This window comes from Anabrus simplex, chromosome 4 (assembly GCF_040414725.1).
Source record: "Anabrus simplex isolate iqAnaSimp1 chromosome 4, ASM4041472v1, whole genome shotgun sequence".
In the NCBI taxonomy this organism is placed as follows: Eukaryota; Metazoa; Arthropoda; class Insecta; order Orthoptera; family Tettigoniidae; genus Anabrus; species Anabrus simplex.
This window is the reverse complement of record NC_090268.1, coordinates 296,890,568-296,913,987: the sequence shown is the minus strand read 5'-3', so window position 1 is coordinate 296,913,987 and position 23,420 is coordinate 296,890,568. Positions and strand designations below refer to the sequence as shown.

Genomic DNA, 23,420 nt, shown 5'->3' with positions numbered 1-23,420 from the left:
TGTGACCAGTCAACGCTCTTCCAACGTAAGTGGTAAGCGATCTTACTCTCATTTTGTACACTATTTTCAAGCACTGAGTACATCTTTTTCCCTTTTTCAGACTTCAGTTCACACACATTGCGTCTTATTTTCTCTGTATTTGATCTTGAACTCCCAGTAAAAATGAAGACACCTGTTTTCGGCTTTAACCATTATTTTAATGGAACTGGATATTGGCCTCTACCTATAAGCAGCTTCAGGCATGATCAATCCTGTTTGAAGTGTTACTATTCCATGTCAACTACAATATGCGATTTCTCGTACCCGAATCACGTGTCTATGCAAGAATGAGATTTAATTAGTTAACAATTCTAATTACTTTCATCATTCAAAAGAATATAATAATCATTTTTATGTATGAACATTCTTATTAACTGACTGGTAGCAATGATTTTAATTACTTCACTACCAGCTCTATATTGTACTTTATGTTTTTAACCTCCGACAGCACAATTGTGTGTTTTTCTCTAAGCCATGATGAACATTCTTATATGTTTTCACACTAGTTTTAAGCCGATTTGATTTTCAATAAAGTAAATGTCGAATCTTAGGGTACCATATATTTTAAGAACACTAGGTTCGGACCCCTGACCTAACTTTAGGCTAAGATTTATTTCGGCTGATGATGCTTACGACAGTTAAGCGAAACATGTCCCAATTTACAATACCAGTTGTAATGTTTATATCCTAAATATAAGGAAAGATAAATATTAGAAAGGTGGTGTAAATTATTATTCTTATTTTAATGTTCATAATCTGATGTCCAATATGGTCTACAATGAAATTTATTACTTGTAAGGAGAACATTTTTCTTTTTGAGAAAATGAGGCAACTTTGTCATTAATTCTTTCACGGCCCGTACTTAAAGACATGATACTGTACAGGCTTTTGGGCTTATGCTGTGTCAAGAAAATAAGGTGAAATTCTTAACGTTTTGCAGGGAACTGTGCCCTGCGTCCTCAGAAGAAATCTCGACTGTCCACGAGAAAGGCTTCTTAAACAATGACACTTTAAATTTGGAACTTTATAATAGAAGTGGAAAATGGTACGTTCATTCGCCACCAGGTAGCCCCCAGGACGTGGCAACGCTAGCGTTCGAAGCAGAAGCTGGACAAACCATCACAATCAGTCTAAGTGGTTCACATAACGTGTTTGCATAACACATGACATTGGCAGGTGTATGGTATAGACACAAGCCTGGATAGTCGAGATTTCTTCTGAGGACGCAGGGCACAGTTCCCTGCGAAACGATAAGAATTTTTACCTTATTTTCTTGACACGACATAAGCCCAAAAGCCTACAGAGTATCATGTCTTTGAGGCGACTTTGTTACTTCTGGGCGCGCAATTCAAATTGACGAACTTGTCATATTTGCTGTGCCTGAGTGCAAATCATTGCCCTCTGCTGTGCTTTATGGATGGAAGGGGAAGTGGGGTGTATGATAGAGGGAGACAGATAATGCTCCGCACGAATGCACAAGTTTCCTCGTTTGAATTGTGCAGTATTTTGTCTTTGTCTCTCACAAGCAATATCCACAGTTTTTTTTATTAAGCAGCCGTAATTGCACAGATAGTATAAGAACCATAGTAATTAAGACACACCTGTCAATTAAGAAATACTCCTGATCATTTCTCCCCTCGTCTGTTGGTCTCAGCAACGTTCTTTATTATTTAACATGCGCGAAGATGCATCGCTGCCACCACAAAATTATGCATTCCTTTACTCACAACATTGTAAAAGGAATTAAATACTGAACAAAGAAACAATATGCCCAATGGTTTGACTACAGTAAATCTTCAATATTCCCCCCCTTCTACTTCGATATTCATGGAACAAGAAAAGTCCATTGGAGTTAAATCAGCCATTAAACTAGCCCAACACCATTATGGCACAGCCACATTCACTGTTATTAGTTTTTTATAGATCCGCCTTGTCAATCCGCCTAGTATATTTGCTAATACATCAAATACATATATATATAAGTACATGAATCCTTTAATATTCTCTTCTTCAGCTTACAGATTAAAACCACATGCATGTAATAGACCTTACTTAAAACATTATTCCCTAACATAAAACTGGTTAAAAACAATACAATAAAACACTAAAAGTTCAAACATGATTATCATTAATGTTATGTCCAGTCTTGTCCTGTAAATATCATGTGAGAGTTCATTTATGGTACTGTATTAATATTAAGCTGATCTGCAATTATCAAATATTGTTTTGGTGTGGCATCTGTGTGATCTTCAAAACCCAAATGCCCCTCATGGGTCTCATGTTGTTGTTCTTGATAAAGCTGAAGCAGTATATGTCTGCTTATACCATAAACAAATGTCACGGCGGATCCAACGGAAATAAATATATTCTTGTTAGAGGATTAACCTGCCAGATTAAATTGAACTTTCATGGTCTGTAAGAAAAGGGGGAAAAAACTAACATATAATGGTTCTAATGCAACTCAACGAAAATAAAAACCCAACACGTAAAATTAAAAGTGACTTACATTGGATGAAGGCCTTGGAGATGTGTTAGCACTTTAAGCTCAATCGGCAGACTGTAGGAATATTCTCGAGAAATTATAAATTTATATATTACAGAAATTGACAAAGAAAACAGTCTAACAAACACATGGCAGAGGATAATCAGTTATTCAAAGTAGCTAACCAATATTCTAGAAAGAGAAATAAAGGAAAAGGGGAACAAGAAGGGACAATGCAGGAAAGCCTAACTGGGCAGTAAAAAGTCAACTCCCCTCCTGTGCTGTAGACTCCTCCCACTCCACTCCTGCAGATGTTCAACTCACTAGCTTGACAGTCCTATAGTCTGTCGATTGAGCTTAAAGTGCTAACACATCTCCAAGACCTTCGCATCCAATGTAAATCACTTAATTTTATGTGTTGGGTTCTTTTGTTAAGTCGTATTAGAACCATTGTATGTTAGTTTTCCACCCTTTTTTTTACAGACCATGAAAGTTCAATTTAACCTGGCAGGTTAATCCTCTAGCACGAATATATTTATTTCTGTTGGATGCGCCGTGACACTTGTTTATGGTATAAGCAGACACATACTGCTTCGACTTTATTAAGAAGAACAACATGAGACCCATGAGGGGTATTTAGTTTATGAAGGTCACACAGATGCCACATCACAACAACATCTGATAATTGCAAATCAGCTTAATATTAATACAGTACCATAAATGAACTCTCACACGATATTTGCAGGACAAGACTGGGCATAACATTCATGATATTGATGTTTGAACTTTTAATATGTTTTATTGTATTGTTTTTAACCAGTTTAATGTTAGGGCATAATGTTTTAAGTAAGGTCTATTACATGCATATGATCTTAATCGGTTAGCTGAAGAAAATTCTCGAAACATGTACATATATATATATTTGTGTATTTGATGTATTAGCAAATATACTGTGCTTAGAACTGTATTGACAAGGAGGATCTGTAAATAACTAATAACAGTGATTTAAGTCAGTACAGACCATTGGTGGCCATTATGGTCAAAATTATAGATACAGCCATATTCGCTGCCAAATACCTAGAAGAATACCTTCTAATAATCCAGGCAGTGATTCTACTGAAAAACGGTAGGATTCCGCACCTTTCAGGTCCAAGTAAATAGTCACCAACAATACTGGCCTAAATACTGACACTAAACCAATGCTGATGTGTGTGCAGTATTGTCACATGACCAAGTTTCTTCTGCCCTCCTCCACACAGTTGCCTGCCAATGGACACAATGATGTTGGCGACAATCAGGGTGCCAGATGTCATAAATCAGTGCAGTTTCTCTCCCGTTGCCATGTGCTGCGCCATACGCTAGGTGCATATCAGCCATTTCTTCGTTGGTGTACTGAAATGGAGCAAATCTCACCAATTTATACCGCAGATTTATAGGAGTTAATATGAACAAAAAAATCTGTGTACTGCCTAATGGCACCGGGAAATGACTGCGCTAAGCAAACAAGAAACTTGTGCATTTGCACCAAGCATTATCTCTGCCTCCATCTAACATACACCCCACATCCCCTCCCTTCCCTTCCTTCCTCTCCTCTCCTCCGAAGCACAACAGCGGGAAGCAATTTGCGCTCTGGCAGAGCAAATATGGCAAGTTCAGCAATTTGAACCACGCACCCGGAAGTAACAAAATAACTTCATTTTCTCAAAAAAAAAAAATCTTCTCTGCCAATCCAATTGTGCCATTTTTTTTACTTAAGACGAAGAACATCCCTGATTTTTTTGTCGGTATAATTAAGATACACTCTGTATATAACAATGTTAAAATTATAGGTGGGTCCCAAAGGCTACCTCTGTTGAGAGGAAGTACTGTAACTTTTTTCTTTTTGCTAGTTGCTTTATTTAAGTGTATAAATTTCATTATTCATCCGTATTGGTATTGAATAAGGTGGATACGAATTTTAATAGATTGTAGTTGCTTTATGTCGCACCGACACAGATAGGTCTTATGGCGACGATGGGAGAGGAAAGGGCTAGGAGTGGGAAGGAAGCGGCCGTGGCCTTAAATTAAGGTACAGCCCCAGCATTTGTCTGGTGTGAAAATGGGAAACCACGGAAAACCATTTTCAGGGCTGCCGACAGTGGGATTCGAACCTACTATCTCCTGAATACTGGATACTGGCCGCACTTAAACAACTGCAGCTATCGAGCTTGGTGTAACTTTTTTTAGAAAGAAAAATATCCTGTTTCTAACTACATGCTGGGTCAGACAAGAAACACTACTAAGTACTGAGGAATGCAGCAGTAAATGTAGCTGATGATGATTATCACAACACAAAAGATAATCGCTGTTCTAACAACAGTTATTGGTTTTTCATTCCACTAACTATATTTACTGTTTTTGGGGAGGACAAAATTCTAAAATCTTGTCTCGCAGTAGTTCTTTTAAATGTCAGTAAATACAAACATGAGGCTGGTGTATATGAGCACTTCTGAATGCCACTGGAGTAGGCAAGGATCAACTTCTAGTTCTAAGATGTCAACTGCTAGCCAAGGAGAAGCCTCTGAAGTAACTGGTACATCCATAAATAAAATAATATTAAAAGGACACAAAAGGAAAATATAGCTATCAATTCTCCAAATGGTGTCTGCTTATATTTGAAGAACAACATATTTTTTTGTAAGTCTAACCCTTGTCCCATTTCTTTACGGGGTCAGGTATGAAATGGATGAATCTTCGCAGCAAGTTTTTATGACCATATGCCCTTCCTGACACCATCAACCTCAACAGAGGAGTTAACGAGATGAAATGAACGATGTGATATATGATAGTAGGAAGGAAGATGGTGAAACCCAGTGCTGGCGCATAGCCTACTCATGTCGAATCGCACCAAGGGGTATGTTCAAGGCTTAACGCCTCCATCCGACAGATGAATCACCATGAACAGTCATATGTCTTCACTCCATATGACATTGCTGAGAGGTTTAGAATTGAATCCAGGCTTTCAGCATGCAATCTAGTGATTAGAAATTGTATACCACCACCTCTTTTACCCTGTCAGCCAACATTCTGAGTTGTTTTTTTTAAATACCAAAGGGACTTGAATGAACTAACAATGGTGTCAGACCCTAGAGACTTGACTGCCTAACAATCATGGCCACCAGGCGGGCTGGAAAAATAATGTATCAATAAACCATATTCAATGTAACAGAAAAAATGAGAAGAATTCTACAGGCTACATTATAAAGCACGGAGAAGACAAAAAAAGAAATTGCTACATGTAGTTTACTCTTTCATCAACAGTTGAATGTGTTCCGACAACATCTAAAGACAAAATTACAGAACAGTTTCCCCTCACTGCCTCAATAGTACAGTAGGAGGCCAGCCCCATTATGTAGGGATAGTGTACTGTCTCTTACTTGGAGGCCCTGCATTTGATTCCCAGTACATCCTGGACCGAAGCCCGACAGGAGGTTCACTCACCTCACGATTCCAATGAGGAACTGCCTGATGCAAGAGAAATGGACCTGGTCACGACAGCCTAGTAATACGGGTTGAGGATGTAGTCACGTTGACCATGTGACACTCCAACATACGAAGGTCATCTGGATTGGCAACAGTCATCTCGGCAGGTGGGCTATATGTGCCACAGATGTTTTTTGTTTGTTTGTTTGTTTGTTTGTTTGTTTGTACATTTGTATAGCATGACAACACTTCTAGTAATAGTTTTTATACTTATGAAATAATAAAACATGAAAAAAATTAACTGACTAGAAATCACTCTACCTTGTAGCAGGTTGAATGCAATAAACTACTTCCCTATATCGGTATTTCTCTCATAAAGTCTTATCTAGCAATCTAATGACAAGAAAATCTAATTTTTCAGCTAGGTTATTTCTTGATTCCTAATAAATTATTTTTTCTGAATCAACGTCTAACCGCCAGCTGAGTGGCTCAGACGGTTGAGGCGCTCTCTTTCTGACCCCAACTTGGCAGATTCGATTCTGGCTCAGTCCAGTCATATTTGAAGGTGCTCAAATATGTCAGCCTCATGGTGGTAGATTTACTGGCACGTAAAAGAACTCCTGTGGGACTAAATTCCAGCACCTCTGCGTCTCTAAAAACCACAAAAGTAGTTAGTGGGAAGTAAAGCAAATAATTATTCAACTTCTAACTACGCGTTTCTTCTTGTCACATATACTCTCTTACTCAGGCTTTTTCAACATAATTTTGGGTGTCTACTCTTGATTTTTCTCTTGCTGAATGAAAAGTTCATTGGTAGTTATATGAGACTCGTTTTAAATTAAGTTTCCCTTTTCACAGCTTGTTATACATAAGAATTAATGGTGGGTCCATGCTCTATTTATGACTTGCATGCAAATGGTTTTTCAACAGATATATAGCTAAATCATCTAAATCTAAACATTGGCAGCAGTGATAGTTGATAGTTCATACGTACATCTAAACTATCTTCATTCAAAATGAGAAGTGGAGTGCCATGGACAATTAACTTGCAGGAGTAGCCAATATTGATTGCAGTTTCCTGTTTGTCTCCGGTCAGAATCCAAAGACGAATGTCAGCGCGGATGAGAGCAGCAATAGTCTCTGGGACCTACAAAACACACCATCATACAGAAATGTAAAGAATATACTGCAAATTCTTAGCAGCATGCTCTTCCTTTTTAACAAACATTAGATAAACAGAGCATTGTATGGAAAGAGAAAATTAAAAATAAAGAGATTCAACAGGTGGACAGTGCACAGAGTTATGCCATGTGTCAGCTTGTACAATAAAGTAATATATATAGTAAAAAACAAAACCAAAAAAAAAAACAACAAGCAGGCATAGGGATGTGGCGACCCCATCGCCCAGTGGGAAACCACTGCAATCAGCTACCCGAGTATTGGCGGGAAAATCATAATGTTTGCGGGGTATGGAGGAAATGCCTACTCCCAGTCCTGAACAACTAGGATGAAAAAAGGCACAAAGCCTTCTTCACAATTTCATAAAATCATCCTTCATCTCTCATCTTCACCTTTCTAAATAACTTCTTGAATAGGGAACATGCATGATCCGGGGTTTTAATTAAAAATATGCTAATCTGATTCAAAATTTCATGCAGAATTCAAAAATGTGATCAGAATGTACAAATAATAACTCCAAACATGATAAAAATCTACGAAAATGTCACGTCACGCAAGTACGCGATCTCATTGGTCTGACGTCATCGTACAGGTTGACTGAATTAGCAGACGAAATAACACATAGTGTGCTGTGAGAAGCAGGATACACTTCGCGTATTTCTACTTTATGTTAGTGTCTGGTATGGTTAAATTCGAGGTCTATACATTGGATAATAATCTGAGTGGTATATTTTAGACTTAAAATGAATCCTGCACAGACAGTGAGGCTGAAAACTTATAAATGGTGTATAGTTCTGATGTGCAATAGCACATCGCATACCATCCCAAACAAATTGTTTATAAATGTTCCAAAGACGCTAAAACTAGGGAGAAATGGATTTTGGCGAGCCGGAGAAATGCTGGTGAAATATCGGAAAAGTCTACAGTTTATTTTTTTGAAGATTTTCACGTAAGATGAATTTGTTTGAATTTTCAAATCACTTTTCCATGTCAGCTGTTCTAGTGGTAAAACTTTAAATTTTAATGTATGATGCTTTATTTAAATGCTTCAATTACATCTTGGAATATGAAAGTAATAAACATTACATTAAATAATGCTGATTATTAAAGTATTCTCCAAACATAACCTATGTTTTGGGTGATCCATGTCAAGCTAATAAATCAAAGGGGTTATGAACCATTTTGACAGCTCTAATTCTACCAATATATCTTGGCATGGGACAGTTATGTATGTCTTTATTGAAGAGCTTAATTGGTAAAGAAATTTAGGCTATATCTAAATACTCTATAATGTAACAAAGAATAGGCGTGTACATCATGAAAGGAAACAACGTGAATTTATGTATAACTCTACACAAAACCAATGCTTGTCTGTTGGGGTCTTATAAGTTAACAATGCTCAATTATAATAATTATCATAATATTAATGAAATAAATAACATAATTGCACACAGGTGAAAATAGTGATGTGTCTAAAATATTATGCAACTTAGCCTAAGTTTTAGGTTATACAAGCCAAGTCAATAAACCGAAGGGTAAAAATACCGCGCGAGTTGGCCGTGTGGTTAGGAGCGCGCAGGTGTGAGCTCACATCCGGGAGATAATGGGTTTTGAACCCCACTGCCGGCAGCCCTGAAGATGGTTTTCCGTGGTTTCCCATTTTCACACCAGGCAAATGCTGAGGCTGTACCTAAGGCCACGGCCGCTTTGTTCCCATTCCTAGGCCTTTCCTGTCCCATCGTCGCCATAAGACCTATATGTGACGATGTGACGTAAAGCAAACAGCAAAACAAAAAAAAAGTAAAAGTCACAGCACCCAAAGACATTCCTGTATTGAGCGACTAAAATGTCTCCGGGACACTTTTCTTTCCTGATATGCTCAGCTTGTTAAAAGCCAAATGTAATTAATGTTATTGGCTTCACGCCCCGCTAACTACTTCTACGATTTTTGGGAGACGCCGATGTGCAGGAATTTAGTCCTGCAGGAGTTCTTTTACGTTCCAGTAAATCTACCGACACGAGGCTGACGTATTTGAGCACCTTCAACTACCACCGGACTGAACCAGGATCGAACCTGCCAAATTGGGGTCAGAAGGCCAGCACCTCAACCGTCTGAACCACTCAGCCCGACTTGTGAAAACTAGATGACGTCATATTTATCTTTATCATGTTTAATTTTTTCCCTCCACAAAGATATTTAATTCTCTTTCATGGGCCCCGGAAGTGGGTAGGCCAGTTGTCCCAACCATAAATATATATATATTTTTTTTGGGAATGATAGATTAGATATAGCCCTATAGTACTATGATCTTTCTTTCTTTCTTAATCAGTTTATCCTTCAGGGTTGGTTTTCTCTCGGACTCACCGAGGGATTTCACCTCTACCACTTCAAGGGCAGTGTCCTGGAACGTGAGACTTTGAGTATGGTGATGAAACTGATGAGGAGGGCCATTACAGTATCTCGCCCAGGCGGCCTCACCTGTTATGCTCAACAGGGGCCTTGTTGGAGGATGGGAGGATCGGAAGGGATAGACAAGGAAGAGGGAAGGAAACGGCCGTGGCTTTAGGTGCCTGGAGGAGAAGTAGGAAAATACGAAAAACCACTTCGAGGATGGCTGAGGTGGGATTCGAAACCGTTCTACTCAGTTGACCTCCCGAGGCTGAGAAGAGCCCGTTCCAGCCCTCGTACTATTTGTTTTCAACTTTCATGACAGAGCCGGGAATCGAAACCGGGCCTCCGGGAGTAGCACACATTAACCACTACACCACAGAAGCGGACTAGTACTATAATGCTACCTATACGTTTATGTTAGTGCTGAAATCCGATTTCTTACTTTACTAATGCTGAAAGCCCAAAAATGTAATGTTATTCTTTAATAGGGGAATCAGTCTAGAAGGAAATGTTGAAAGTGATGTGATATCTATCCAGGTTCGTTGTTATCCTAATACTATGGGTTACAGTGCATTGCACTTATATAAAAGACGCCACTTACAAACTTGCTTGTTATCCGCGAATTTCTGCGGCCACAAAAGTCAAATTTTTCAAGAATGATGACATCTACACATGGTAGATTGTCTGACTGTGCTGTTTTGAACGTTTCTTCTGTCATTTCGAAGTTATTCGCGATCATGAATAATAAACAATCGGCTTTTAGCAACGGCTGATGCACAACGGCTGGTAGAGCTCCATGCGGTACTGGATCGTGACGTCACAGCGCGCCGCTTACGTCAGAGGCCGTTTCACTCGCCTTGCGGAAAGGCACTGTTAAATATTTTTTTAATGGTAGAAAAAAAGGCAACATACCACAATGTAATACGTTTACGTACTATTTCATTGGTGTACTTTTCAAAAAAAATATTTTTGAAAATGATGCATGTTCCCAATTGTAACTCAAGGATTTATCCTCATCTCAAGATGACACCTTAGACAGTCAACCATGAAAAGTCTTTTGAAGAAAAATTCCACCGACTGCAATCATATATTGCAGAAAAGACAGCATTAGGATGCGGTAGGCTGTCATTTGGAAGATTATGATGGATCGGAGCATCTGAAAATTCAACAGCCAGCATCTACACAAAAACTTCACAGAATCAAACCTAAACAAATCCCTTTCTTTTCGACACACAATATTAACCTTTGTGCCAAATTGGAAAATTGAAGATTGTCACTGACATCATGGACAAACATAAAATTCTAATTATGGCCCTTCAAGGAATAAGCAATAGTGATCAAGACCCAATAGAATCACAAGGGTACTGACTGTATAAAGGAATCCCTGGAAAATGAGTGATGAAAAACTCTTCGCAGTTTGGTAATAGATTTCTAATAAATCTCAAAATCATAGATTCAGTCATGGAATTTAAATCTCAATCTCCCAGACTTGTAACACTAACTCTGAAATCTGCAAATAAAATCTACACAATTATCAATGTACATGCTCCTACTAATGAGAAAAATAACACCCGAAAGGATAAAGAAGAAGCACAAAAATTCTGGTATCTCCTGGATCAAACTTTAATCCACACACCTTCATCACACGTTAAAATTCTCCTTCGCAATTTCAACGCACAACTGGGACAAGAAAGAAGGTACCAAGATATCATTGTAAAATGGCCAGCACATAAGAGGATGAATAAAAATGGTCAAAGATTTGGTTGAATTATGCAGAAACCACAATCTTATCTCAAAATCAACATACTTTTAAAACAAACCTCACAAATTAAAAACTTGGAAACATCCTCATTTCTAGAAAGGTGAATGGCAACTGGACCATGTTTGCATGGATAAATTTCACCATCATGAAATCTACAATGTCAAAGTCCTAAGGGGGAAAGACTCAGGGTCAGATCACTATGTTGTTAAGATCAAAATAAAATTAACTCCAAGGGTTAAGAAAAGACCTCCAAATAAAAATAGAAAAAAATTTGTTCCTACCACCTTAATAAATAATAGGGAGTACTATAGGGAAACAGGAAAAGGATCTGTCAACACTAATACATTAGAAGAACTGACCACCAAACTAAAACTGATAGCAGAAGACTTAGCTCCAACAAATCCTAGGAAGAAAATTGAATGGTGGGATGAAGAATGTGACCAGGCAATTGAGAGAAGACACCAAGCTTAGATAAATCACCAAGCCCAAAAATCAGACAAATCAATTTTAGAACTAATAAAACAAAGAAATTCAACCCGTAAACCCAAACACAAACTGAGGAGCTAGAAACAATACTGTAGTAGTAGTACTACTATTACATACAAAAGTGTTGTCAGTCTGAATGTATTTGTAATCACCATTAAAATGTTGCTACACTTATTTTCTTGTTTGGTACAATCAATTAACCCCTTTTCTTTAACACACCTCATAAATTTTGCTGCTGCAGTAAATGCTTGCAGAATGCATCCTCGAGAATTATATTAGGCTCTATGTTCGTAAGATCTATCTGTCAGCCTACAGGTACAATTTACTTAAATTTCCTAGCCTTGAGGCTGGGACATTTAAACAATTTCAAGGGAGTGAGTGGAGTGCCATGCAGTATACTAAAGGTGATAAATCTATTCATAAATATTACCATTCATTTAAAGAATCTTAAAAATCACCCAAATAAGAGTCATTAGTAATTTGTAGAATGAAAAGTCTTGTGTTTCAAGTACATATATCATGCAGTAATCATACCTGATCTTGTAATTTGTCCTCAATAGCTGTGGCCCCTAATAACCTTAAATTATTTTCTATTAAGTTGGCAGCATCCTCCATCTTTGTTTCCCTATACTGGAGGGATGTGCTAGCTTTATGGTACGTACTTTTCCATTCCTGAAAGGATAAAAAAAAGTATTTTAGTTCTTCCTGTTATTCAAGGATACTTTCATAACCATTTACACTGGTTTCACAGAGAAGAATACCCTGAAGACAAAGTAGGTTAGAAGAACAATCCAGATTAAAATGAGATTTTAGCTGTTTAATGGTGAAAACATTTAAGCCATTCATTTAAAACAACCATAAAAATCGCCCAAATAAGAGCTATTAGTAATCTGTAGAACAATTTTTTTTATTGAAATTAGGTTGAATAATGTACACTAGTGTCCAAAAGTTAAGCATAATCACTAAATGAGGCCATGCTGCCTGATAGGAATGTCAGATGGATTGCTGAACAAACGGAAGCTGAATCACACACCATATGTCAAACACACCATATGTCAAACAACTTGTCCAAAAAAAGCAGTGTCAGAAAGGTTCTGATAGCTAAGGTACACCTTTGACAACAACTAACAAAACTTGGCAATGTCTTCCACAACAAAATATGCTGTTAATAGGGTGTATGATTACCCCTAATGGCCACACATGCTTCGCAGCGATGTGGCATGCTCTCTATCAGATGGTCCAAGAGCTCTTGTGGCAGTCAATTCCATGGGCAATGTGAAGGTCTTGGAGAGTCCTTGGTAGAGGCTGACGGGATGCAATTTGCCTCCCCAATTCATCCCAGGCATGTTCTATAGGATTCAGATCTGCAGACCTCGCTGGCCACTCCATGCGATGAATTTCTTCCCCAGCCAGAATTTCATTCACCAGAGCAGCGCGGAGCACTCGGGCATTATCTTCTATTAAGAGGAAGTCTGGACCAACCGTACCTCTGAAGAGTTGAACATGCGGTCTCAGTACTTCATCCCTGTATCTCCGAGCGTTAACAGTGTTCCTCGGACCACCCATGAAGATGTGCAGGACCGTACGGCCATTCAACATGATATTTTACAAGTCATTAATCTCATATTTGGTCCGTATTGACGACAGTGATTACATATAATTTACAAAAAATATTTGTTTAATGTCAACCTAGTCAATACTTACAATTACCACTATTGTGGTTAAATGATCATAAATAATTGAAAAATCGTTAACATGTATCGCCCTTCTTAACGGGCATCATCAGCACTATGAACAACTTTAAAAATAATAGTTACATTTAAGACTGTCTTACAATAATCAATCATATAAGATTGGAATAAAATGTGACATTAAAAGTTGTTTTTGATACCATTATTAAAAAGTTATAAGTAAATCTTATAAACAATAAGTTAAAACAAATGTAGGTCAATCTCATAATCTAGTCTAAAAAATATATACGTTAATGTTGGTAGGAGGATTGTCAAACGGCATTCGTCTGAAATTGAAATGGATCCATTTTCTTTAACATTTGGTGAAGGTCCATATTAAACTGTATTCATCAGCAAGTAGAAATTCGAAGAACAAAATATATGCAAAACAAGGGCTCTAATTAATCATGTAGTAGAAGATTAGGTCAAGGATGATCATGGTAATTCTTCTTGAGTTAAATTGGTTATGTAACCAGTCGAATAAGAATACGTTGAATTAAAAATACACGTCGTAAATTCACGACAATGCACTGGATTGAAGATATTTATCAATATAATTGTAGTATCCCCTCTGTTGTGTAAATTTTCAATGATTAGAATGTTGGATAGACTGTAAAGAAAAATTTAAAAAAAATGCATTTAAAGTGTAAGTACAAAAATAACAGTTGTGGTTGTATACGGTTATGGGTTACGTAAAAATGCGTACTTACTCGAATGCCGTAAAGTGTCTAACTTGTTCTGTTGCTAGCGGTAATCTGACTGGCGTTTCTACTACGTGTATTGTATGGGTGTGGTGGAGGGAGGGAAGAACCACTAATATTATTTACAATACTATCAGTAAACACAGTAATCTCAGTAAAATGGAGATCAAAGAATTTATGACTATACTAAAATTTACATTGGATAATAATTATTTCACCTTTAATGGTAAAATCTACAAACAGAATGGATTGGTGATGGGAGATCCCATTTCAGGTATCCTAGCCGATATCTATATGGATACGATAGAACACACGAAAATTAAAACCTACATAAAAGGAATTACTTTATGGTTGAGGTTTGTGGATGACACATTTGTCATAATTGACAAGAATACCACCAATAGTAATGATATATTGGACGAATTAAACAAGATTAACCCAAATGTAAACTTTACGAAAGAGGATGAAGATGAAAACTCTTTAAACTTTTTGGATATAAAAGTTACACGATCTAATAACTCCTTTGAATATCAAATTCACAGAAAACCTACACACTCGTCAATTACAATAAATAATTCTTCGCTACATCCTGGAACACAAAAACAGACATCTTTTTACAGCCTAATATATCGAGCCTTAAGAATCCCCTTATCTCCCAAAAATTTGAGAACTGAATTGAATTACATAAGAAACCTTGCAGTAACCAATGGATACAAAATTGAAATGATAAACCATCTGATATATAAGATAAAAAACAAACTGTCTACTAACCTCAAACCGGATAAACCTAGCTAAAATAAATATGTCGTTTTCACTTATAATAGCCCAATGATCCACCAAATTACCAATAATTTCAACAAACATAATGTAAACATAGCTTACAGAACAACCAACACTACGCAGAACATATTTTTTAATTATAATAAAATAAATAATAATAATAATAACAGCAAATATCAGAATTCAGGAGTTTATAGGTTGACTTGTTCACAGTGTGGTTATTCATACGTTGGTCAAACTGGGCGAAGTTTTATTACAAGGTATTTGGAACATTTCAATGCCAAAAAACATAACAAATATTCCGCTATGAGTACACACATGAAGGAAACAGGCCACCATTTTACCACAATAGAAAAAGATCTAACAATAATAAAGAATACTAACAAGGGAAAACTGCTAAACGAATTTGAAAATATCTATATTTATTTGGACAAAACGTTTAATAAGGATTATAACCTTAATGACGACACGGAAATTAAGAGTCCTTTGTACACATTAATACCTAAGTTGTTGAAAACAGTTATCCCAAATCAAAAGAGAATCCCGCATATTTTAAAAATTACCAGTACAACAACTCCAAACACGCCCCCAGATACCATACCTATAATTCCCCTTCCGAATAATCCCCCTCCCATATCGACACCAGTATGTACCAATCCGCCCAGTTCTTCCCTCCCTCAACTCGTCCCCCTCCCTCCGCCACACCCATACAATACACGTAGTAGAAACGCCAGTCAGATTACCGCTAGCAACAGAACAAGTTAGACACTCTACGGCATTCGAGTAAGTACGCATTTTTACGTAACCCATAACCGTATACAACCACAACTGTTATTTTTGTACATACACTTTATATTTTTCTTTACAGTCTATCCAACATTCTAATCATTGAAAATTTACACAACAGAGGGGATACTACAATTATATTGATAAATATCTTCAATCCAGTGCATTGTCGTGAATTTACGACGTGTATTTTTAATTCAACGTATTCTTATTCGACTGGTTACATAACCAATTTAACTCAAGAAGAATTGCCATGATCATCCTTGACCTAATCTTCTACTACATGATTAATTAGAGCCCTTGTTTTGTATATATTTTGTTCTTCGAATTTCTACTTGCTGATGAATACAGTTTAATATGTACCTTCACCAAATGTTAAAGAAAATGGATCCATTTCAATTTCAGACAAATGCCGTTTGACAATCCTCCTACCAACATTAACGTATATATTTTTTAGACTAGATTATGAGATTGACCTACATTTGTTTTAACTTGTTGTTTATAAGATTTACTTATAACTTTTTAATAATGGTATCAAAAACAACTTTTAATGTCACATTTTATTCCAATCTTACATGATTGATTATTGTAAGACAGTCTTAAATGTAACTATTATTTTTAAAGTTGTTCATAGTGCTGATGATGCCCGTTAAGAAGGGCGATACATGTTCACGATTTTTCAATTATTTATGATCATTTAACCACAATAATGGTAATTGTAAGTATTGACTAGGTTGACATTAAACAAATATTTTTTTAAAATTATATGCATTCAACATGATGCCGCCCCACACCATGACTCCACCACCACCATACTGGTCCCGTTCCACGATGTTCCTGTGGTTGTATCGGCTACCCAGTTCTCTCCAGATTAATGTGAGACGAGAATCGTTCTGCAAACTGAAGTGGGATTCACCTGTGAAGAACACATGCCTCCATTCATTCATGGTCCAGTTTCGATGTTAACGGCTCCACAGTAAACGGGCCCGCTTCTGTGCAGGAGTGAGTGGGATGCACACCGCTGGACGTTGGGGGAACAGCCCTGCTGTTCTGAGCCTCCGGTACACAGTTTGCCGGGAAACGACAACCCCTGATACAGCTGCAAGCTCCGCCGACAGTTGTCTTGCAGGTGCACTCCGATTTCATTGGGCGGTTAAGGCCAGATATCGGTCCTGCTGTGGGGTGGTTACCCTTGGTCGACCTGATACTGGCCTACGACTAACATCTCCTGTGTCTCGAAATCGTCTCCAAAGCCTGGAAATTACAGTTTGTGGCACGTTCAAGGATACGGTGACTTTGGTCTGTGTCTGGCCTGCTTCCAGGCGGCTGAGTATTCTACACTGCAAAACGGGGTTCAAAAGGCATCATTGTGCCATTATGTTGTCACGATCACCACAAGGCTACACTCCGCACACTATAACAGGGCGAACACCATTAAGGGAATATGGGGTGCAGACACTGGCTGTGTTTACCTTGCGATTACACCGCTAGTCAAAGCAGGGAACACTCCTTTCCTATACATAACGAACACGTAAGGTTGGTAGGTGCATATGTCGTGTGATTTGCAGTCTATTTCCTGTTGCCCTACTAACTCATAACTTACGCTTAACTTTTGGACACTAGTGCATTTTTCTGAAGTAAGAGTCCTCTTCATTAAGTGGCAATATATGCTACTCAGAGTGGCGAATTTAGGCATTTTCCGCCCCTAGGCGGTGAACATGCTGATATACACACGTCTATAAAAAGACCAACCTTTTTTCTATTTTTTTAAGTTCCGTTTGGGCCTGCTATGGACCACGTGGTTCTTGTGTTTAATATTTTAATTTTCACTTTTAACAGTATTCAAGTGTTGTGCTCAGAACATTCCAGCACATTCTTCAAAATTTTAACTGACACATTCGGCAATCCAATTTATTTTTAATGTGTTTTTGTCCTTGTCCTTTGTTCTTAATCTTAAAACTTTTTGGCTGATGATGTCTACAAGATAGATGAAACATGTTCCGTTATTTTAAATGTTATTTAAATAATTAAATAATTTTTTAATAGTATTGTAAAGATGGAACATTTGACCATACCTTTTATGTAGGATTTATCAGTCATTAATAAAAATCACTTTGGGAGTGGCGACCCCATTGTAATAATAGCCTATATATGGTTCATTCATTACACCTCTGACCCGGTCAGTGACTGGAAAACAGGTTGTAGGTTTTCATTTTCAGTATGTTCTGTTTGGTGTCTCCAAAAACCATACTAGTAGTTACTGGAATGTAAAACCAAGGATGTAGATGTGGAGGAATTGGTTTAGTGTTGAAAGTTATCTCTGTATGTTTGTGACAAAGTTTATGAAATGCTTTTGATGCATGAAGGAATGTAACACAGCAGTCTTTTTTCTTTGGCTGTGCATCTTGCAGACAGCTGTTTACGAGTGAAGAGTTAATGAACGTACCAGGCAGTGAAACAAAACCCTCTTTGCTGTTCTGATAACTCTATGTATGGCCAAAGCTTCCTCCCAAGTGTCCTCTGTACGATCCTTCTCAGTACTGAAAATATTGTAATTGAGGCACCAGTTTCATAATACATTGGTGTCTCCCCATTTGACAATCAAAATGATACATCCTTACCTGAATATTTGTGATAAGTATCCCCAGGATGAACCAAAAGACCACGAAAGACAAGATTACAAATGAAGCAAACTGGAAGGAGGGTGGCATCAAAATACCTCTCAAAGCTTTTAGGAAGACGCAGATTAGAACTGTTTGGACATGTTATGAGGATGGACAGAACGAGAACAGCAAAAAATTACTTTGACAGAGAAGTGAAAGGGGCATGACAGTACGGAGGCCAAGGAATAGATGGATAAACACAGTGAAATCAGAGGTCAGCAAGAGAAACGTCAAGTGGGAGGAGAGGTTCAGAAACTATACTTTGACAGGAAGAAGTGGCGTGCACTTGTACATCACACCCAGGAAACTGGATCTGGAAAATGATGATTATGATGATCGCCAGGCTAACATTATATTAGGAACAAAACTAATAACTTCGGCACATCACATTTTAGTTTTATAACCACTTTCAATTTTAAAAAGGCCCAGGAGCACTGTCAATACTCATTCCTTTCAGTCTGGTAAACATCTGCCTCATTAACAAGATATTCTTAATCACCGAACTTGTTGTTATCAGAACATCATTTTATTTTATTTTTTTAATTTTTCTTTTTACAAGTTGCTTTGCGTCGTCCCAACACAGATAAGTCTTACGGCAATGATGGGGTAGGGGAGGGCTAGGAGTGGAAAGGAAGCGGCTATGGCCTTAATTAAGGTACAGCCCCAGCATTTGCCTGGTGTGAAAATGGGAAACCACGGAAAATCATGTTGTAGTAGTAGTAGTAGTAAACGAATTCTGCTGTAGCTAGAGGGGGTTGGGGCAAGACAAGGTTAGTGAGGGGAGGTTGTTGCATAATCCAAGTATGAATTTGTCTGGTGGTAAGGGCAAGGAAGGGGGGCAGGGGGGGGGAAAGAGTCAACTGATAAGATAATAGCGGCGCTTGTCTGTAAAATCCCTAAGTAAACTGATCAATAATTTAATGTTATTTGCTTTACGTCCCACTACCTACTTTTATGGTTTTTGGAGATGCCAAGGTGCCAGAATTTTTGTCCTGCAAGAGTTCTTTTACGTGCCAGTAAATCTACTGACATGAGGCTGACGTATTTGAGCACCTTCAAATACCACCGGACTGAGCCAGGATCAAATCTGCCAAGTTGGGGTCTGAAGGCCAGCACCTCAACCATCTGAGCCACTCAGCCCGGCAGTAAACTAAATGCTGTTGCTGATATCCAACAAAGGATTGGGATATTTGGATCAGTAATACTGTCTAGTCTATATAGTGAGTGTGGAAGTCATTTATTAATAATAATAATAATAATAATAATAATAATAATAATAATAATAATAATAATAATCGTATGGCCTCAGCTACCATGTGCAGACATTTCGATTTGACACCATCTGGCTGTTTGCTCGTCAATTTCGACGTTCCATTTTACTCTAGGCCCACTAGATGGTGGACAGAGTAAACCGGATCTCTCTTGGGTGTCTATGGCTGAGATTTAATTAATTTTGTCGGGTAAATACCAAATGTATCACCAGAGATCTTTTACATGCCGACATCGTACAACATGGAGTGTCGAGTGGACTTTTTTCCGCCCTTCAAAAATCCGACTATCTCTGCCAGGTTTGAACTCGCTATCTTGGAATCCAGAGATGAAATTCAAGATGGCGACTACTGTGTGCGAGTCTGTGATATCCGTAGTAGATAATGGTGTAAGATGCAGTGAAAAATGTGGCAAATGCAGAAGAGTAGTTAAAAATGGGATTCTGTGTCGTAAGTGTGATGAATGGTACCATTTTCGTTGTGCAAATATTGTAAATAGGACTGATATTGAAGAAAGTGAGTGGCTGTGTCCCGAGTGTAAGCAAACTGAGAGTGAGGCAGAACAACAAGAAAGAGAGACTTATGAAACTATAATTAAGATTTTAGGAGTGCTACAAGAGGACTTATGCGCTCTGAAACATGAAAATGAAAGCTTAAAGGACAGAATAAAGAAACTGGAAGATAAAGAAGACATTGGAGAAGAAAGATCGCCATGGACGGAAGGGACGCGTGGCCATTTTAGGCCTAATGTTAAACATATGGGAGAAATTACGTACAACTTAAAACCGGGAAAAAACTCTTTGCAGTGCCAAAATAGATTTCAGTTATTGCAGCAAGTTCCAGAAGAAGACACACCAAGTTTTCCAAATAATTTTAAATCCAGTGGAGGTAAGCTACAGAAGAAGGAAACCAACCGAAAGTCAAGATCGCCAAAGATTCATCTCTACGCAGACAGTCAAGGGCGGGATATGGCAGAAGGCATCAAGGATGAGCTGCAGAATCCAGAGACTGAGGTTTTAGGACTAATAAAACCAGGTGCCAAAACTGAAGACGTCCTTTCAAGTTGTGATCCTGTGTTAGAGAAGGACAATTATGTGGTGATTGTGAGTGGTACAAATGACATTGCTGCGAATGAAGGTGAGGAATTAATTACGACTCTCAGAGGTAAGATTTCCAAACTACCTGACTCAAAAGTAATTGTAGTAAATGTGCCACCCAGGTTTGACCTTTTAGAGGACTCATGTGTGAACAAAGCTGTACATGATGTAAATATAAAAATCAAGAGATTAAGTAAGAGTTTTAGAAATGTCTATGTAGTAGATACTTTAGGTCTTGGCAGGCAAATGTTCACTAGACATGGGTTACATCTAAATGGTAATGGAAAAGCAACTCTCTGTAGACAAATTGCTACAATTATCAACAGAGATTTGCAAACTAATCTGTACTTAAGAAAACCCATACCACTAAACTGGCACATACAGGGAAACTTGCCAGAAAACCCAGACCCTTAAATTAAGATCTATGTACAAGGATCTGGGTTCCAGGGAAGTTCTCAACTCATGAGTCAAACGTTACCCAATTGCAACAGTCAAGTTTTAGGGGGGAAGGAGGTCTGAGATTGCTCTTGGTAAACTGTCAGAGTGTAGTAAATAAACAATTAAAATTCGGTACATTGATGGAATCTTATGAGACAGATGTGGTGATAGGAGTGGAATCGTGGTTGAGAGAAGGGGTGGGTAATACAGAAGTATTTCCAGAAGGATATACAGTCTATCGTAGAGACCGAGGAGATAAAAAGGGAGGAGGGGTATTTATTCTGGTGAAGGAAACTTATTGTTCGCATGAATGGTTTACTGATGAAAGGGATGAAATATTAGGGATAAAATTAGTTTGTGATAATATGAAGGAGGTGGGAATTATAGGAACATATAGGCCTGGAAGAGAGGAAAGAGACATGGAAATATTTGAGAAAATAATAGATTATACTCATAAAAACAATAATGATACGGTAATAATTGGGGGAGATCTAAACTTGCCTGAAGTTGAATGGAATGGAGCTGCAAGTGAAGCCCATGAACAGAAACTGGCAAATAAGTTAATTTGGGAGGGAGGTTTTACACAAGTAGTACAAGAACCAACTCGTCTCAATAACCTGCTAGATGTATTCTTGGTTAAACCATGGGAAATTGTTGATAAAACTGAGGTAATTGAAGGAATAGGTGACCATAAGGCTGTAATAATGGATGTAGGACTTGTACCAAAAATGCTTAATAAGAGGGTCACAAAAGACAAGAAATTACACAGAAAAACTAAAGTTGATGAATTTGGGGCTTACCTTAAATCACAATTCAGTTGTTGGATAAGTGAAGGGAATAATGTGGATACACTTTGGGCTAAATTTAAAGGAATCATTTGGGAAGGAGAGAAGAGATTTTTACCTGTAAGAAGGGTAAAATGACCTCGGACCCTGTTTATTACACAAGGGAAGTAAGAAAATTAAAAAGAAAATGTAGAATAGTAAACAGGAAAATCAAAGAGGGTAGGGAGAGTAGAGAAAGTAGAAAACAGCTAATGAGGGAACTGAATAGAGTGAAAAAGGAAGCAAAAGAGAATTATATGAATGGCATTCTTCAAGAGGGTAATGACCACAAAGGGAAATGGTAAAAGCTGTATTCATATATTAGGAATCAAAAAGGAAAAGGAATCCAAATTCCTACAATGGTGGGAGAAGGGGGTGAACACTATTTAACAGATACTGAGAAAGCAAACCTCTTTAGTAGGGAATTCCGAGATTCAGTAGAACATTGTCAGGACTTGGAAACCGTAACAGAAGATAGAGAGGGAGAGACACAGAGGGAAACAAGAAGCTTCTCATTCACAAATGAAGATATTTTCAGAGAAATCCAGCTGCTTCAGCAAGGAAAAGCAGCAGGAAGTGATCAAATTACTGGGGAGGTATTAAAGACAATGGGGTGGTATATAGTGCCTTATTTAAAATTTATCTTTGACTATGTCATAAATAATAGTGTGATACCAAAGGAATGGAAGGAATCTATAATAATACCAATTTATAAAGGAAAGGGTGATAAAAGGAAACCAGAGAACTACAGACCAATCAGCCTGACCAGTATAGTTTGTAAAATACTGGAGAGTTTAATAGCAAAGTACATCAGAGGGATATGTGATGATAAAAATTGGTTCATGAGGAGCCAGTATGGATTTAGAAAGAAATTTTCTTGCGAGGCACAACTGGTGGGATTTCAGCAGGACATATCAGATCAGTTAGATTCAGGAGGCCAGTTAGATTGCATAGCCATAGATCTTTCCAAAGCCTTTGATAGAGTGGAACATGGAATATTATTAAAGAAATTGGAGGGAATAGGATTGGATGTAAGGGTTATACGTTGGATAAGAACATTTCTAAATTCAAGGGTTCAGAAAGTCAAAGTAGGAAATAATATATCACAGGAAGAGAAAGTCTGGAAGGGAATTGCACAGGGTAGTATAATCGGTCCGTTACTTTTCTTAATATACGCAAATGATTTAGGGAACAATATAACATCAAAAATAAGATTGTATGCAGATGACATAATTGTTTATAGGGAAATAAATAACATTGAGGATTGTTCAGAATTACAAAGGGACCTTGACAATATCCAAGAATGGGTTGAAGAAAATAATATGAAGATT

At 37.7% G+C, this 23,420-nt stretch overlaps 1 protein-coding gene across 6 annotated transcripts in view; it reads right to left on the bottom strand.

Annotated features, from left to right (window-relative positions):
* Nucleotides 1–23,420, bottom strand: part of ATP8A (ATPase phospholipid transporting 8A1) — a 305,670-nt gene that overhangs the window by 161,536 nt on the left and 120,714 nt on the right. For all 6 annotated transcript variants that reach the window (XM_068227251.1, XM_068227249.1, XM_068227247.1 and 3 more), the window contains exons 13-14: nt 12,337–12,474; nt 6,978–7,130 (exon numbers count right to left, since the gene is read on the bottom strand). In XM_068227251.1, coding sequence (XP_068083352.1) covers nt 6,978–7,130; nt 12,337–12,474 — 291 coding nt within the window. The remainder of the gene's footprint in view (nt 1–6,977; nt 7,131–12,336; nt 12,475–23,420) is intronic.